We start from the raw sequence: 18,498 nt of genomic DNA on the forward strand, positions 1-18,498 counted from the left end.
CGTGTGTGTGTGTGTGTGTGTGTGTGTGTGTGTGTGTGTGGTGATCCACTTAGCTGGGAAAGGTTCTAACCTGAGCCTAAAAGTGTCTTTGAACCTTATTTTGCATTCAAAAATGTGTTGCATTGTGTGTGTGTGTGTGTCTATTTTTCCCCAAATGAGCTCTGATGCCCGAGATCCAAGAAGATTAAACCCCTCCAACTCAGGATGTGTTCTCTTTGCAATTTAGATGTTTGGTATGTTTTCATTCTGGATAATATCACTGGGCACTTCTAGGAAAATACCTTTCATCTGGTATGACTTTTTTCACTAAAAGATCTGAAGAGACAGACACATGCATCATAGAATGAACTTCATAGAGTAAAAATGACTCTATAATATACACCTCTCTGAAGTTCTAACAGACATGCTAGCTTATCAGCCCATTTGTATAGTTCTCAGTTAAGAGAGGAGAGAACTAAACAGACTGTTCTGTGTTTCTCTGAATCTAGAAATCTTAGAATAGTAAAGCTCGAGTAGAATAGATTCTGACCAGAAGGAAACTGAAGCACAGTGAGATTCCAGATCTTCTTCACATCCATCCACTAAGCATGGAGCAGAGCCTGAAATTACTCAATGCCTCAGGACTCCAGTCTCGTAAAGTTCAAATTAACAAAGTATTTGTCACTGATACAACTTACCAACTGTAAGTATTCCTTGACTAGTTTATGCCAGCCTTATGCTAGGAAGATACAAGAAAATATAAAGTCTCTGCATCCTAAAGAATTTAAATTTGTGGAAAACACAGAGACTTTAACATAGGAAGTAAGTTTAAAATGAGACAACATGAAGACAATACAGTGCTAAGAAATAATAATAGCACATACAAATGAGTGCTTCCTGTAGCTCAGTGGCATAATCAGTGCTGTTCTATATGTATTATTTTCTACTACTATGTTAACAAATTTCCACAGACTTAGTTAAACAACACAAGTATATTATTTTGCAATATTACAGGTCAAAAACCCAAAATCAAACAACCCATAAGGTTGTGTTCCGTTCTGGAAGCTCCATGGTAGAATCAATTTCCCTACCTTTTGCAGCATCTACATACCACCAGAGCAAGAACGTCCTGCTCCATCCTCAAAGACAACAGCACATGATCTCTTACACTGTTCCCTTCACTACCTCTTTTTCTCTAATCTCTTCTCCCTCCTCTTCCACTTTAATGAATCCTTTGATTACATTTTGACCATTTGGAAATCAAGGAAACTCTTTCTAGTTAGTCAGCTGGATAGCAATATTAACTATCTGCAACAGTAATTCTCCTTTGCTGTGTGACATTACATAGCATAACAGTTCTAAGAATTAGAATATCAACATTCTTGCAGGGGGAGAGGGTTATTATTTTCTGTCTCCCACAATATATATGTTCCTTTAATCCTCAATAATAGTCTCATTTAACAGATGAGAAAATGAAGGCACAGAGAGTTATTAAAATTTTGCCCAAAATGACAGTGTGTAAAGAGGTAGGAGTCTCCCTCCAGAAAACAAATCTTCACCACTACGTGATATTGAAAAGGGGGTTTCCGGGTAGAAGTATATGTGGGTTAAAGGAGTTAGTATACCTACCCCAGAAACTTTGAGGCTGCAAAGATAAATATATCTACCCTTTTTGTCCATTCATCCATTGACTTCTGAGTATGTAGCATCTATCAAGCTACATGTTAGGGAATCAAAAGAAAATGAGAAGTAGCTCTTGACCTCTAGAACTTGAGCAGAATATTGAACAAAACATTACACCCAGGTAAGTCCTTTCGCAGAAGTCTGTCCAAGATAAGACCTGTGGGAGGAAGGGCACTCGCCCTACTTGACAATGAGACGAGGGTTTAGTTTTTCCCAAATGTCTTTCCAAACGTATCTCCCAGTATTTGGTTTTCATGACTCAGACTAAACTCTCTCTCTCATCTGCACGACCTTGTTATTTCTCCTCTCACTCTTGTTATCTCCCAGCCTGAGCAGACTGTCCTTCCACTGCTAGCTTTGGCATGCCACCCGTCTCTCAGGACTGGGGTTTTCATACCTACACCTGTCTTCCTGTGGGTGACATGTTCCTGGCACCTAGTGGTGCCTAGAGCTTATCGATTCTTCATGGATGTTGAATTAATTAATGGGTAGCTGCAGGACAACCTGAGATCCCATGGAGATCTCATTTGCTTCTTAATTCATGAAGCTCTTTGCAAGGTTAGAAGCCACAAACTGATCAATATAGCAGCATCCCTGTCCATGCCAAGTCTTGCATTTTATAGTGTAAGGGGGTCCAGGTCAGTGACTGACGAAACCAGGCTACACAGTGGTGTCAGACTCTCCCACCATGTCGGCCTCAGCTTTATCATAAGAAACATCTGTATTTGCAGATTTTGGAGTGAAAAACTGAATTAAGCTGTTCAACAAGCCCGTGTTAATCACATACTGGTTTCCAGGTATATGCTTTCTTCAGTGAATGTGACAAAATGAGCCCCTTTATTTTAAAGAAATGACGAGGTGAAGATCTAATTCTTATAGCTGTGTATCAGTTAAGTGATTCTGATGAGCCTCTACTTTCTCATCCTGACAAGGGGAGCAAGCACCAGTCATCCCACAGAGGTTTTTTTTGGTTGGTTGGTTTTTCTGTAGAGAAAATGAGGTACAGTAACTAACTAGTTATAAACCTAGAGCACAGATTACTCTAAGGTGAGGCTGGTTTTTATTACTGAAGGTCACAGAACTCATTAAAGGGATCCTGGGAAAGTCAGCCTCCATGGACCTTGCTTTTCCTCCCTGACCCCTGTGACCTTGAGCAATCTGGGGAAGAGGTAATTGAACAGCAACTACTACTTTGGAAGAAACAGAATCAAAATATCGAAGCTATTGACTCACCCTTAAGGCAGTAAACAGTGCTTTGGTCTCTGACCTTTTCGCATCCTGGGGCAGTCAATAACCTGGCGGCTAGCTGCAGCGCCTGCCACTGATTCTGATTTGGGAGTAGTTTAACCTTGAACTGAGCTCCAAGTAACCAAGGCAACAGGAAGTCAGCTTCTGCGTTGAGGAGTAGGAATCCATAAATCAAGTCCCTAATGCAAACACTGTGTGCAGGTAGAGGTTTGAGGGGATAAGTGGTCTATGAGAAATTACCTTTGAAAATGAGTGGCTGTCCCTCAATAGGCTATAGCACAGTTTCAAAGACTTTTAAAAAAATGTATCAATGGAGGTCAACAAGTGAGACTAGAATGTTTTATATAGGTTTGACATTTTTTTTTCCTCTTGGCTCTTTTAATTATGAACAGATGTTGGATCCACAAAATTATTAGCATTGCTATTTCCTCCCTCAAAAATATACTTGTCTCCAAATATACAGGCTTTGGGACACTTTGTTCTATGTTGGGACTCGGGAATGCTCTGCACACATCCACTAAGTGTGCCCCTCCGTACAGTCCACCTTGCAAATTTAAGATGGCAATCCCTTACTTCCCTGTCTCAACTCAAAGGATCCTTGCTCTTGCCCAGGCCCTGGAGAAGGCAGCCTTGGCTCAGCTCACTAGTGCAGCCAGAACAGTGCCATCTCTGGGTTTCCTTATGATCATCCTCCAGCCTCCAAACTCCCTCTCCCGTGCTGAGAGGGAAACCAGGGTCATGCTTGGAAGAAAATCTCCCAATGGCCCACCTCTCTGCCCTCACCCAGCATCTCTAAGAACTTGGCTCGGAACTGTTTCACATTCAGCTGGTCATTTGGGTGCCTCACCATGGAGCATCCAGCTGTCACCAGGAGCAGAGGGAAACAGAGACTTTCAGAAGCCAGTCTGCCCAGTGCTCCCTCCCCGGGAGATGTCACCTTTTCCAGTCCCTAGACCTCTGCCCTCCGAATTTGTGGATTACAAGTGCTGTTCCATCAGCCATTGTTTAAAGTTCATCCAATATTCTTGCCCATGTGTATGATTCCTGGGACTGTTTCCATAATCCTATCAAAACCCAAAATGTCTGGTAAAGGATCAGGGCACGCTCTCCTTTTTGTAGAATTTGTTTCAAATTTATTGACTAGCAACTAGCAAACAGTACGATAATCTAGAAAATCCTAAATTATCTAGGGTTTTCACGACAGCTAAATAGTGGCAATCTGAATTATAGAGTGTTTTAAGTGTCATTTTATTACTTTTAACGTATCCTGTAACATAAACACTTGAGTAGCAAAGTATGCCCAATAGAGGTATGATCGGATCAACTTTAATGAAATGATGTGGACTGAGACTAATTTGGATTGTGAACATTTGCATGAAAATGGGTACAACTAAAATGACTTGAAATCAGTTTGTTCCCAAGTGAGAGTTAAATATCCGCCTGCTAATCCTGTTTATGGCTCATTCCCTGAGCATAAGAATTGGAGCATAATTTGAGCAAAGAATTACCTGCCCAACCTGTGTCCACAGGTAGAAAGATGACACCTCAGTGAATTTTTCCAAAGGAGCTGTTATCCAACAGCCCTTGCCAGATTAGCGATGTGCCGTGAAAGTCCACCTGTATCCATTTGGTGAGAACACGATCACGATGTGCCAGAAAACCAAAATGGGGACTTTTCAACAGCAGTTCTGCTATTCCCAGTTCAGATTTGTTGACAACCAGTTGTTCAAGCTCTTCAATCTACTCCTACACCATGGGTTTGGCCGTGAAAGTCCACCTGTATCCATTTGGTGAGAACACGATCACGATGTGCCAGAAAACCAAAATGGGGACTTTTCAACAGCAGTTCTGCTATTCCCAGTTCAGATTTGTTGACAACCAGTTGTTCAAGCTCTTCAATCTACTCCTACACCAGGGGTTTGGGACACTTCTATATTTTTCCCCCATCTTATTTTCTCAATGGAAAAGGAGTTTACTATATGTACATGGCTTAAGAAAATTAACAAAGAAGAGGGTTAATAAAATTAACAATAGAGTAGAAAGTAAAAGAAGAAACTCCTTTTCCCTCAGCAGTGTTCTCTGTGCTCCCTTTCCTCCAAATAAACATGATTAAGTATCTCCTTCATAATTCTGTGTGCACTTCACATGTGTTAGATGTGAACCAGCCTGTTCCTGGCACACCTGCATATTTTATAAACAGGTGCACTATACACGTGTACTCCATGGCCCCATTTCTTCATGGCTATACTTTGCAATTTTTCTGTCATAGAATTTGAGGTTTGTCTGTCTCTACTGTCAAAATGCTATGAAATAATAATCCAAAAATGCATAAGTGGCATTGCTATTCACCGTGTCTGGAGTGAGAGTTTCAGAAACTGGGACAGAGAAGGGGAAGGTAGAATGAAGTAAACAAAGCTGTCGGCAACTTTTTTCCTCTGGGGCCTTTTCCAGCAGGGCCCCCAGGGCCTCTGTGTCCTGAGCATGTCCCAGGTGGACTCGTGATGTGGGCAGGGACTAGAAGACAACCAGGTGGGCCGAGATGAACCTTAGGTTTAGCACCTGGCTGCTTGTACTCTCCCATCACTGCTATTTCGAGCTGTGTGAATGTAGTCAGTTTTCTATCTCCCAGGACGGTGTCACCCTCATCTGTGACATAAGAGAATAGACCATCTAGGCTGCCTGCTCACAGGACTGTCATGAGGCCCCCATGACATCTCACTGTAGCTCTCCCTCAGGCGTAGGTAATGCTACTAGGATGAGGACTGTATCACTCAGGCTGTTTAAGGTGGAAACGAGGGACCCAGAGCCAGACCGAGGAAGTCTCATGTGTTTTTGCTGTGTCAGGCCCTCAAGTGAGGAAATGCTACATCAATGATCATTTGACATGATTCAGACAGCTCTGGACTTAGGCTTGGGTGGGTTGGAGAGTCATGTTTCTGTAGCTGGGGATATGGAAGGTGCACAAAAGCCCCTGCACACGTCAGGGAAGAGAACTGAGGCTTTACTTGCTGGTTTCGCTTGAGCTAGAGGAAATGGCAGTTATCATAGTAATACCAATAGTAATGGGAATATTAATAACAGGAAGGTCTCAAGTACACCGGCTATGTGCTGGACACTGTTCTAAGCACTTCACATCAGTCTATTTCTGGATGCTCCCAAAACCCCTTCGAGGTAATATGTTCCATCCCATTTGTATAGTTAAGGAAGCTGAAAACTTGGAGAGGTTAAGTAACTTGCTCAGGATCACACAGCTGGAAAGTCAGAGAGTCTGGATGTGAGCCCAGGAAATAAGCTCCAGAATAGCTCTTACAATTCATTATATAATAAATTTCCAGAGGCTCTACACAGGGATCCACCCTGGCTTTTCAGCACCATAAGATATGACTTAGTATGCTTATTATGACCAGACACTCAAGGTTCCTAGTCAGCTCTCGTTTGGTCTAGTTATTATTACACACTACACTCCCGAAAGGTGATTCCAACTCCAGATCTTCTCTCTGATCATCTTCATTTCTCCATCCATAACTTTGTGGATGTGCTTCTCAGTTCTGGAATGCCTTTCCCTTGTGGTCTAGCATGAGCAATGTGGAGCCTTTCCCCACTCGGACCCCGACATCCTTAGAAATCCCCCAAAACCTCAGTTGAATAACACACACACCTACCCAGAATTTGTGGCCCAATTTTGCCTTTTCACAGGGTCTTGTCTCTCCTGCTGGGTGATCTGAGAAGCCTCACTAGAATCAGGGCATCCTCTCCCCACCATGATGCACACAGCGCCTCCCCTGTAGAAACCAGTTCTTCCATCTCCTGAAGACCAGCCTGTCTGAGGATCCTGCTGCTTCTTTAAGCCTGTGCCCCAAGCCCTGCCGTCAGGCAGCCAACCCAGGACTCTGTCACTCCCAGCCTCGGCCGCAAAACCCAACCTAATCATGCAGCTATTTTTTTTTTCTTCCTTCTAAAATTTCATTCCTGTTGTACCAGAAAGAGGTCAGATCACTTGATGAGTTCCTCGGGTCATTTTCAGGCTTTATGCAGTCTGTCCTTCTTTTGCTTCAAAGTAACATTGGTATTTTGATTTTTGTTTTTTTAGGAATGCCAAGTCCCCACTTAAAAGTGGACCAGACAGCAGCTCATGGTAAGAGCGAGGGCTCGGTGTCCACCGTGATGACCAGGAAGAAGCCCGTCACTGTTGACAGTGTTGCAGTTCCGCCCAGCCCAGTGTTATCTCTCCTCGCTGCCTCTGCAGCAGCGTCGGATGCAGGTGAGCAATTTGCAGGTGTCTCAGGTCCATCCCAATAAAGGGCATGGAGAAGGTCCATGGGAATAAGCTGCTAGCTACAGGTAAGTTTGTGTACCAACCTCACAGGACACCGAGCATTTGAGCTGTCTCAGCACTGGGCTTTTAAGTGGAAGAGGTCTCAAAGGAAAATTAGTTCAGAACATAGAGGCAGAGTTATGCAAAGACACTCCCCAGCTCACTGTAATACTGGCTACTAAGTAGCAACTAAATGATAACAGAGTAATGTAGTCATCTCTACATCAAAGGTCTGATATATATGTCATCTCATGTAATTCATAAAATCCCTGAAAGAAATCTGTGGGTACTCATTCAGAAGAAGGTAAGAGGAAAGAAACTTACCCAGGGGCCCTTGGGCAGCTAGGGTTCCAGCTCAGGCCCAAAGCCCAACCCTCCCCACATTTCACACCTCCCTTGCTCACCTAGGTTGGGAGTCAGTAACTGGTGAGTTCCGGCTGCCTCGATTCATTCTACCCCACGATTTCATGTGTTCTCAATAATCACCAGCATCCTCACTGGCTGTTGATAAAATGCAAACACATCCAGGCAGTCCCAATGATCTGCAGACAGCCCCTCTATTTCTATCTTCCTCTGCTCCCCACTTGATCTGTGCCATCTCCTGTACCAACCCCCACTTTGCCACACTCACTCCTACTGCCAGGAAGTGGTGGGATTCAGCTTACTGCCTTTCTTCGAAGACGGTTGTACTGAATTCCCATTCACTTTCCACAAATCTTCAAGACCCATGCAATCACAGCTCCTCTAGACACCCATAGCATCTATTGCTGTGTAGCCAGCTACTCAAACACATCATTAACTGTGTAGCTTCTTTTTCCTTATAACAGAGTTCTGTGTATAAAGAGGTTGAATCCATGAGTTTCAGTTACTGCTGTAATGATGACACAGTTCATAAATATTGGTTGAATTGCTGCATTGATAAATGTTAATGCTGATAAATTCAATATTTAGAGTTCCCTACTGGGATTAAAAGACCAAGAGATTCACTGTTGATATACACTCAAATTTATCCCCTAATTGATCAGGTAGCTCTGAGCAGAGAACTTGTTTACATACCTACCTGCTTTATGGAAATCTTTGGTAATTAAAAAATGAGCCCACTGAATATCAGATATAAATATTTGGAATGACACAGCCCAACTTGGGTTCCACAAAATATTGTGATAAAAGATGTTTTCATAGTTTAATGGATGTAGGGAATGCTTCATTACACCTGCTCCCTCCTACAGGGCTTTTCCAAGCCTTCAGTTTATCAGTGCGCTTTGTAAGGCCCTAGAGGGAGGAAACATAGAATTTCAGAATCTTTTCTCATCACCAGACCCTAATTCCATGGATAACTTTCAGCATCATTTGGAAATGGTGTTCTTTTCAGCCATTTGGGAAATCTTGCTTGAAGAAGTGGGCCTATCTCTCAAATAACCATAAGCCTTTACATCTTTGATATGCCAGGTGTGAGATGAAAAGCATTTGGTGAAAATGAAGGGTAAATGATGCCAGGGTAAGTACAGAAATAGGCTAGATGTGGGGAAATAGCAAAAGAATGCAGAGAAGTTATCCCTGGAACTTAATGGGTCAGTAGCACCTCTGTGGGAGGGTGTCGGGCAGAGTCCTGAGTGGTCATGGGTGCCAGGTCAGCTCTGGAAAGACATCACCTTGGTTGGAGTGGTTTGGATGCCTTGGGGCTGCGTGGGGTAACACACCTCTGAGAGAGGTGAACCTAGACCTCTAAATCACATACAGTGTTGTAAACCCACATTACTTCCATAAAAAGTAATTCAATTACAAACTTTTTTTTTTTTTTGTTCGGGCCATGGTGCATGCTACTCACCCAGGTAACTGCTTATTCAAACTTGTCCTTTAAGCAAGCTCTAGAGAACTCCTGTTATGGATTTAGAAATTAGCTTGTATGTTTCCGACTTTGCTTGTTGAGCGGATGTTTCCCAGGTGCAAAAGACAGGTGGTCCCCCATTTTCCTTCCCTGAACTATGCATTCAGTGTGAGAGAGAACACTTCCTTGTGATCCCATGTCTCTCTAGTTGTGCTCAGTAATTTACAAATATGCCAAACAGACATCGAAGCAGGTGGGTTTTGAACTTTTAAACCTACTTCTCTGGTAATCAGAGCTCAGTCAAAACTCTCCTGTTTCAGGATGCAGGAATGGACTGTTTATTTTTGGCAATGCTAAAATGAGACCCTCATGAGAATTTCACAGTTTTGGGTCCATTTCCGGGTCTCAGGCTGCTGAGCAGAACTTTTGGAGGAAACAGACCAGAGATCTACTCCAGGTGCTGGAGGCCAGACCTCCCTGAGCTTCCACTTCCCACACACCTGGGAGAGTTAGGGTAGCAGAGCCTGGGCTTCTGTCCAACCCCCTGCTTCACACATGAAGAAACTGAAGCTCCTGAGATTCAGAGATTCGCCTGAGGTCATGCAGTTGGATTTGAACCCAAATATCTTGATTTACTGTCTGATTCCAGTGGAATTTCACTTTTCTCATAGGTCGAACATTAGCAGAGTGATATTTCTTTCTCCCTAACTATGGACTTCTACTTCTTCTACAAACACAGAGTGAAACTCATAACTCATGATTTAACACCTTAGTCAAAGTGGAATGGCAGTATATGGTGAATACATTGTTTCTCGGTTTGATTTCATGCATGTTTGTGCATTAGTCATATGTATATCTGATGGGAAAACAGGCTTAATTTTCTTTTCTTTAGAGCCTCTTTCCTGATCTGTCATTATAAGCAAGGAAATGTGGAGCTACTTCTGGCTGGATACAAAAATAAATTTCTTTTTCAGTAGGTCGCTGTTTCTACAGAATGGTTTTGAAGACCCCAACAATTACAGGGCAAAAGGGGAAAGAGTAAGAGTGACTGGCTTATAAGGCAAAATCAATTCTTAAGTTAAAACAACGACTAAAAGAGCTCAGTTCATCAGAAACCCCCTACATTTCATGACAGCGGACACTAAAGAGCCTCGTGTGATTCTGGCACATAATGGGTGCTCGGTAAATAATCTCTGAGTGCACTGAGTGATCACCGGGCAGTAGCTGTGACCTCACTCATTGCCAGGCACGGTGCCCCGTCTGAGAAACATAGGTTCCTCTTGGAACTAGTTAACAATCAAATGAAAAATGTTAGACAGTGTGTTGTATGCTATTGGTAAATACTTGGCAAATAATTAATTAGTCTAGAGTCATGATAGTCCTTTTTCAAATGAGTGTTCTTTAGTAAAAGGAAAAAAAGGAAATTTCCTTCCAATATAATAAACATCACATCGTGGGATGGGTATAGGTCTAGCTCAAATGTGTGTGTAAATTTTTTGTTTGTTTAAGGCAGTTTTTTAACTTCTCAATGTCTGGGTGGCATGCTGCTATTGATTGACAGGTGGGGGCAGAACACGAGCTGCATGAGAGGATGGCCAGACTAGGAAGGTGTCAGCTCATGAGCTTCTGGAAGGGAGGGACGGCAGTGGCTGCCTCTGGTGCTCACACAGGTCAGCCTTCGTGATCAAACTGCTCAATAGCTATTGATCAGCCTAGTCCCCTGGTACAGGGAAGGAAGTCTGGTGCAAGGGAACACTGCATCATTATTGTGAGTAATTAGGGCTAATGCAGTAAAAGCTTCAATAAAGTTTGTTCAAAGTGATGCATAATTTGAAACAACTTCTAGTACACTAGCCCAACCGTGATTTAATAACCATATCAGATAATCCATACCTGAGGAAGTCAAGCTAATTTTTCTGTCTTCCACATATTGAACTAACTTCTCTGGGAGGTCACACAATATCCAGAGAATTCATGATTTCCCTACTGAAACATGTCCTCCGCTTATATTAAGAAAGGCTGTATTATTAAGTAGATTACAAATTCTGTAGGAACTCAGTAACAAGAAATTCTTTCTGGTTCTGTACCTGAAAATCTAGAGTAGGCATAGCTTTCTTGTGTTCTCTATCTCTCTCTCACACACACATTTACACACACACACACTCTCACACACACACACTCTCTCACACACACACACAACCATTATTCACTCATCTGAAATCCAAAGATCCAAGGAATGTATCAGGTTTGCCAACAAGCCAGATCCCCACTACTAAAGTTTTGCCCCATTAGAGATAAGAGAAGGAGGGAGGGGAGCAGCTTTTAGCTTATATCTGTTTCCTATCAAGAGAACTCCATTATTCTCTCAAACTCTATGATCTGCCTTCTTAAAAAGTACTAGAGCCATGGGAAGTGAAAATACTTAAATATCACAAGTTTATTAAATTGTAGACATTTTGCTACTGATGGCAGACACTTAGATTAGTAAGCCACTTAGCTGTTAATATTAACCAAACTATCAATCTAACCAGAACTGATGGATACCTGTAATCAAGATGTAAAACCTTAGGCTTGAAAAACGAATTACCTTGACAAATAGAAGAATGCATTCCTAGTTGTTTCTTTGTTTCTTTGTTTTTTTTTTTTAGATTTATTTATGCGTACTGAACTGGGGTACAGGCCAGAGATGTAGGAGCAGTGAGAGGATTCACCCCAGTCAAAGTGGGGACAGGCAGATCAATTAAGTACAGTGCTCAGGGGAGCAGCAGGCAAGACAGGAGAGGTCTGCTGCGCCATGTGGGTCACCTCCAGGCCAGGGATTGAACTCGCACTGAAGCGGCTGTGGCCAGCTGGCAGTGCGCACTTTAAACCACTGTGCCACCAGGGAGGGCCACATTCCTAGTTTTAAAGGAATCAGAATGAAATCTAGTATTCTAGAACAAAATGGTCATGAAAATTGCTCCTTGCTCCCAAATTCTAGGATGTCTGACTTTCTTCTTAACCCATTGTCATCGATGAATAGGAGCTCAGAGTAATGAAATAATATCTAAGAGCAAAAAGCAATGATGAGGAATTTACAATGTATAAATAATTTATTTCACTTGCTTTTAATCTTGTTTGGAATCATGATAAAGTTACTAACCAAAATAGCAGGTCCATTTAGCCAAAAAATCTTGTCTTTCAAATTTTCAAAAGAACAAAAACAGAGCAAATAAATATGAAAGTTGATAGGATTTAGAGCATCCAAGGGCTGCAGGTATATACATTGAAGTCTCCAAATAGTAAAGTAAATGCCTGTAAGTTCAAACTAATCAAAAAATCTTCCAATAAAGATCTAGAGAAAATAAGTCTTTATTTTAGAAACAAATTGTGAAAGTAGTCTGAAAAGTGCTACGTATGACCCTGGTCGGAGCAACCCTCAAGGCTTTGTTGGCCCAGGAGCTCTGCTCCTGGCACTGGGCAGGAAGAGATCCCGCAGGACTAGAAGCCGCCATGCTTCCCTGTCCTCACTGCAAATACCTTCTGAAAATTCTCCTAAAGTTCTCTTTACTTTTGCCCAGAAGGGGATAAATAAGCCCTGCCCTCATTTGATTAGTTGCAGGCACCCTAAAGCAGCTAGCCAACCCCATGGCCGAGGCTATAAACATGACTTCTTCTAGGCCTTCCACACCTACACTGTCACCTTGGAAATGTCAGTCAGTACTGAACTTCTGTGGGATTCCCACTGCCAGTCTGTAATTTTCAAAATCCTAAAAGTTTATGTCGGAGTCATTCAACTGTTTAATGAGGAACCACCATGATGACAAAAGTGGTCCAAAGTCAAGTTAAAGGGACAGGGCATTGTTGGAATGTAGACTTTGGAGAAAGAGCACGGTGGCTCAGTTAACATCCTACTGGGCAATGAAAACTTAATCTCTGGGCTCATTTGTATCTTTCTTGGCAGAATCTGAATTCTATGAGTTCTGGGCCTTTAACCAGTAGTGGATAGCAAATCCAACAAAGATACATTTCCTTAGATAATTGATAACCCATGGGCAAGTCTATGAAATGATTCTTTTGGGCTCTGAAAGGCCCACATCTTCCATTTGCTTTGTTTCTAGGTCTTGGCTTATTTTTCTTAACACCATGCAAGGGCCATGTGATGTTTCTAGTTGAATGTATGTGTTCTTTCTTCAGATCACCTGCATTGAAATCTCAGTGTTGCACTTACCAAAGGGCTGGTCTTGAACCTCAGGATTCACATCTTTAAAATGGAAAAAAAGCATGTTACCTAGTGTGGAGGGTTGTGATGAGGAAGGAAAAAATCGTAGCAGAGCACCTGCTACATAAGAGGAGTTCAGCTATTGTGGCTGTTGCTTTTTGTTTTCTACTTTTGCTATGGATTGCTTTCTACCTTGGAATGTTCTCCGCTCACCCACTATCATGCCATTTGGATGACTAATTAACAATTATTCTTCAGGACTCAAATTGACATCTCTCGATGTCAATCCTCACACCCACTCTTAGAACCAGACTTGACTCTATGTGTTCAGCAGTGGCAGATCAGCTCCTGGCCTACCTACCAGGATATGTTCCAGTTGAAGAGTCATCTCTGTGGCTCAGTACACACAGTAGATGAGTATGCATTTCTCCAGAGACGTGAGACACTCTGAAGACACTTATGTGTCTTCCTTCACTCAGAAGTTCTATGGAATATTCAGGATAAGCCCCTCAATGGAAAGTTGGAGATTGTATCAGACTACAATGTACTTTGCTTGAAAATCTTGCTTAGTGGCTGGAGTATTGATTTCCCACTCAGGGAGTACTGAGTATTCCTATTCAGTGAGTACTGAGTAACCCATGAATTTCCAGAAGCTTTGGCTATATGGGAAGAAAATAAAAGAGTCCTCAAGCCTGGAGCACTGCTGTTACACAACGTGCCACCTTATTTCCGATGTCAAGAAACGGTGCAGCACTAGATGCCTCGTAGATGCTCAATAAGTTTGTCTTAATTTAACTAATTTTCTCTCCTGAGTTGAGATTTTAGGAAAGACAGAGTTTTAATGGCAGGTTTATAAGCGCTGTGCCTGTGAGAAGTTTAACTCAATTTGTCTTCTCTGAATGCTTCATACAGATTACATTCCCAACCATCTCTTGCCACAGTCAGACCCTCTTAAAAATAGAGTAATGATAATAATACATTTTATCTTCTTCCCAGTGATGGTATCATTCACACCTCCATTGAAGCCCAGTGGGAGGCTTGGCTGTGAGGCATCAGACTCAGGGGGAGTCAGGTGCGATTATTGTAATGAGGACTCCACGCTCGGTGAAACACAGGAAAGAAAACCTCCCATTCGTGAAGTGATTTCTATTAAGATACTCATTTTCTATCAAATATTCAAGCTTCTCTTTATAAATGGGAGAGAATGAAAGGAAACTCTTTCAGGGGCAGATTTTATGTGGCCAAGAACGAAAGGGCACAAATATTTTATGATCAGTTTTGAGATGAAAGTAGTATGTCAGCCTCATTCACTGGCGCTTTCCACTTCCAGAAGTCTAATTAGATTGTTGGTTTAATGGTGGCAAGATAATTTAGTGGCAACTGAAAGCAACTGTGTTAATGAGAATGGGGGCAGTGCTTTGGGTTTCCTGTAATTAATGGGGAGTTTTTGAAAAACTTCTTGGGTCTAGTCAAGTTCGCATACTGAGACCAGCTGTTGAGAAGGGGGTGCAAGGTCTTTCCTGCTCATTGTTGCAGAAATGGCCTCAGGCAATGTGGAAGACCCATGTAAAGACTGTCATTGAGAATAATCTTTAGTGGCCCAGGCAGCCTGTAGTCAAAGAGACTAGAGCCAGAGAAAGAGGGAGACATAGTGTGAAAGAAAGCAGTGAGAGAGACTAGAGTTAAGGATTGTAGACAGATGTAATAAAGACAAAGGCAGAGAGAAAGAAATGTCACTCACCTGACAGTCCTTTCCTTTCTATCTCTGAGAGCCCCTGAAGTAGCCCCAGAGCTGGGAGGCCACAAGGTCTCTAGGTGCTAAAATTCAAAGTATCTAGACAAGGCAGGACTCGAATAAACTAGGTTATCTCTGCCAACGCCTTTATGTTACACAAGAAGTCATGCCCAGAAAGGCGCAATGACTTGTAAATATTACCTAGCTGACAGTTAAGAAGCCTGGGCCCTTTCTAGCCACCTCATGTTTGAAAGTGGAAACTGGATTTGGATTTCAAGGACCAAGGTTATTTGTGCAGCCTGCAGTACTTCCTAATTCCTCCCTTTAGGTAAGTCATTGAGTCTAATTGAGCTTCTGAGTCTCAGTTTCCTCACCAGTGAAATGGAAACAATAAACTGCATTTTAGTCAGTAGCGTGAAAGTAATGAAATGATCAGTGAAGATACCCATCACACATTCAAAACGTAATGTATAATTATTTTATGTCCCTCTATTGTCAAAAATGAAGTCATGTCATGATTTAATCACACTAAGGCATAATTTACTCATGTAATTGAGATTTTAACATCCATTAACAAGTTTTCCTTACTCCCCCCTCCAAATATCTTATTTCAAGGAAATAAAGATACCCATAAGGATAGCAGCTAAGTCTTATTGGCACTTATAAGGCTTTGTTACAGATTGTTCATTATTTTTAAACACTGGCATGCTGATACATGCAAGTATAAGGTTAGCCCTGTTTTAGGACTTGTATACAATTTAGGAAGACCTGAATCCAAAACATGAGATGACCCACTGATATTTAAGTAGATTGAATAACAATCTGAGATACCAATAGAGCTATCACTCAGCAGTTATACGTCATTAATTTCTAGCTGAATGACTCTAAGACATTGGGAGGATAATAGGATGTTCATGGGAAAGAGTTAAGATTGGCCTCTAAGAATGGATGGCATTTAATAAACAGAAGGAAGGTGACAGAAACAGGAAAGAAAGGTTTACGTTTCTGAGATAGGAATGTATGTGGAAATAATAACAGATGAGGTTGGAAAGAGTTTGAACATGAATACCTGAACCTGACCCTTTAGAAGAAGGGCAGTGGCCCTCCCTGGTGGTGCAGCAGGTTAAAACACAGCGCTAAGAAGCTAAAGGCACTTCCGCATGAGATAGATCCCTGGCAGGGAGGTGACCCACATGTCAGGGCAGACCTCTCCTGACCCACCCCCTGCTCCTCTCAGCTGTGTGCTGCGTCAGTGAGCCTGTTCTGCTCCCCACTTTGTCTCTGGTGAATCCTCTCACTGCCCTTGCACCTCTGACGTGTACCCCAGTTCTGTATGCATAAATAAATAAATCTTAAAAAAAAAAAAAGGAAAGAAAGATGGGCAGTAATACCAAAATGGCAGCCATGGGCCAGTAGCAGCCTGCAGATGTATTATAATTGGACTACAGAGGCTCAGACATTTTTTAAAAATTAATTGGCAACTCACAAACATCAGAAAATTTACATAATAATCAAGATTTTTGCCTATTTTAATCTCAAACTGTCTTGTAAATTGGGCTCAGATTCCTGTGTCACAACTGATACAGAATATTTGCCCCAGTGATGAGCCATATTCTCTTTAATTTCCTGCTTCCCCTCCCCACCATCACCACCTTCCTTCATAATCCCAACCAACTTCATTCATTATATTGGCTGACTGACTCCCTATAGGGAACCATTTAAGGCATTTGAACTGGATCAAAACAATGTTCAGAACACTTAATCTAGCAGAAGTAACATGTGTCATCTGTGGTAATATCTTTTGTTATTTAATTATGGAGTTTGGGGTTTGAAAGAGGCCTTTGAGATTGTGAAATTGAGAGCAATTTGGCACTTCAGTGCAGTCAATAGTCAAAAATGAACAGGGAAACCCAGGTTTTCTCACTCCTTATCTAGAAGCCTGTCATTTTTGTTTCCTTGAAGAAAGTGGTATGAAAACTGGCTTTGAAATAGGACAGGTCTGGCTTGAATCCTTGAGTTCATGCCTTCTGAGATGTGAGCCCTTGGGAAATAATTTAACTTCTGAAGTCGGGGTTTTTCTCTAGACAGTAGAGATAGAAATATCCTCAGCAGTTTCATCACAGTTAAATGAGAAAGCATGAAATAATGCAGCCTGCACTATAGTCTTTCCAAAAATGTTAGTTTCCTTCCCCCTTTCCCTTAATTCCATATGAGAGGAGAGCAGAAAAAATGCTTTCCATTTTGCCTTGTATGTCTACAGTTTGATACCAAGAGGAGATGCTATGAAAATACTTTTGGAGTAAAGCAATGGCTGAAAACCTCACGCACCTACACTATCAAAGAGTACAGGTCTTTTTCCCCTTTCCATCCAAGACTCCTACAATATAACAGCTTTTATTTTAATGACCTTTGTAAATAATTCTTGTTTTATGAGATCTGCTTTTAATAGGGACACAGGAGTGAGCTCAGCTGCTTCCTGCCTCTCTGAGTTTCTCACCTGTTAAAGAACCCTCCTTCCCTGGAATAGTATGTATCTCTGATACCTCTTTAAGAGTCCAGGTAACCTACCTACAACAGTTAGGAAATGGGAGTTGAGCTACCAATGGACAGTTTCAAAAGATATGGAGAATCTGATGAATCTATTCAGTAAACCCAGGAAAGTCTGTGAACATCCTGTGTGGCCTGAATTCTGGGCTTGCCCAATACAGATGACAGAGTGCAAAACAAAAGGGAATAAGCCTTATATTACCTTTAAATTCAGCAGGTGATACAGATCAGCCTGGAGCAGTCTTCCTGCTTTACTGGATATAGTTTCAACCTCAAAACACTCCTCCAGAGGATTTCTTTGTCCTCTCTTAATACTTGAAGATATTTTGGGAGGACTTTCCTTAATTTGAAACCTAGTTTTGTTAGTGCCTAAATAGCCACAATCCTGGTCTTTGTCTTGTGCAAGTTACCAAAGTTAAGTGATTTGGACTTTACATATGGAAAGTTCATTCTGTTGTGTAATTAATGGGAAGCAGCCTTTAGGAAGCCGATGACCCAGGCCCTTATTTATATGAGAGCATATGTCTGTGTTTTGTTTATGACTCACGCTCTTGCTCCACGCACTGTAACTTGGGTTTGTTTACACTAACTTTTCCTAGAATCCAAGCCACATGGTATATGAGCCAATAATTTATGGTCTCTAGAAGGGAAAGATGATGAATGAGCCTTTTCCTCTTAAATTGTCAAATCCTAAATTGAGGAAGGAGTATTTGCTGCCTTTAGTCTGTCTAGCTTATATGGGGGGTGGGGGAATTTCAAGCAATAACTTAAAAAAAAAAAAAACTAACCTACTGATATAAAGCTCATATTTTATCTTGTATTTGCCACAAAATCATATAATCATTCTCCTCCCACACCCAGAATAAACAATTGTACTTCTGATCCAAACGTTCATCTATATGAAAGACCATTCATTCTCATTCTCTCTCTCTCCTCCTGCTTCTCCTCTTTCCTTTTTCCCC

General features: G+C 41.8%; 1 protein-coding gene across 1 annotated transcript in view; it reads left to right on the forward strand.

Annotated features, from left to right (window-relative positions):
• The window catches only part of SETBP1 (SET binding protein 1), a 317,156-nt gene that overhangs the window by 285,106 nt on the left and 13,552 nt on the right, over positions 1–18,498 (forward strand). The window contains exon 4 of the mRNA XM_012725788.1: positions 7,001–7,171. Coding sequence (XP_012581242.1) covers positions 7,001–7,171 — 171 coding nt within the window. The remainder of the gene's footprint in view (positions 1–7,000; positions 7,172–18,498) is intronic.

The sequence above is a fragment of the Condylura cristata genome, unplaced genomic scaffold (assembly GCF_000260355.1).
Source record: "Condylura cristata isolate star-nosed mole 26May11 unplaced genomic scaffold, ConCri1.0 scaffold00016, whole genome shotgun sequence".
NCBI classification, from domain to species: Eukaryota; Metazoa; Chordata; class Mammalia; order Eulipotyphla; family Talpidae; genus Condylura; species Condylura cristata.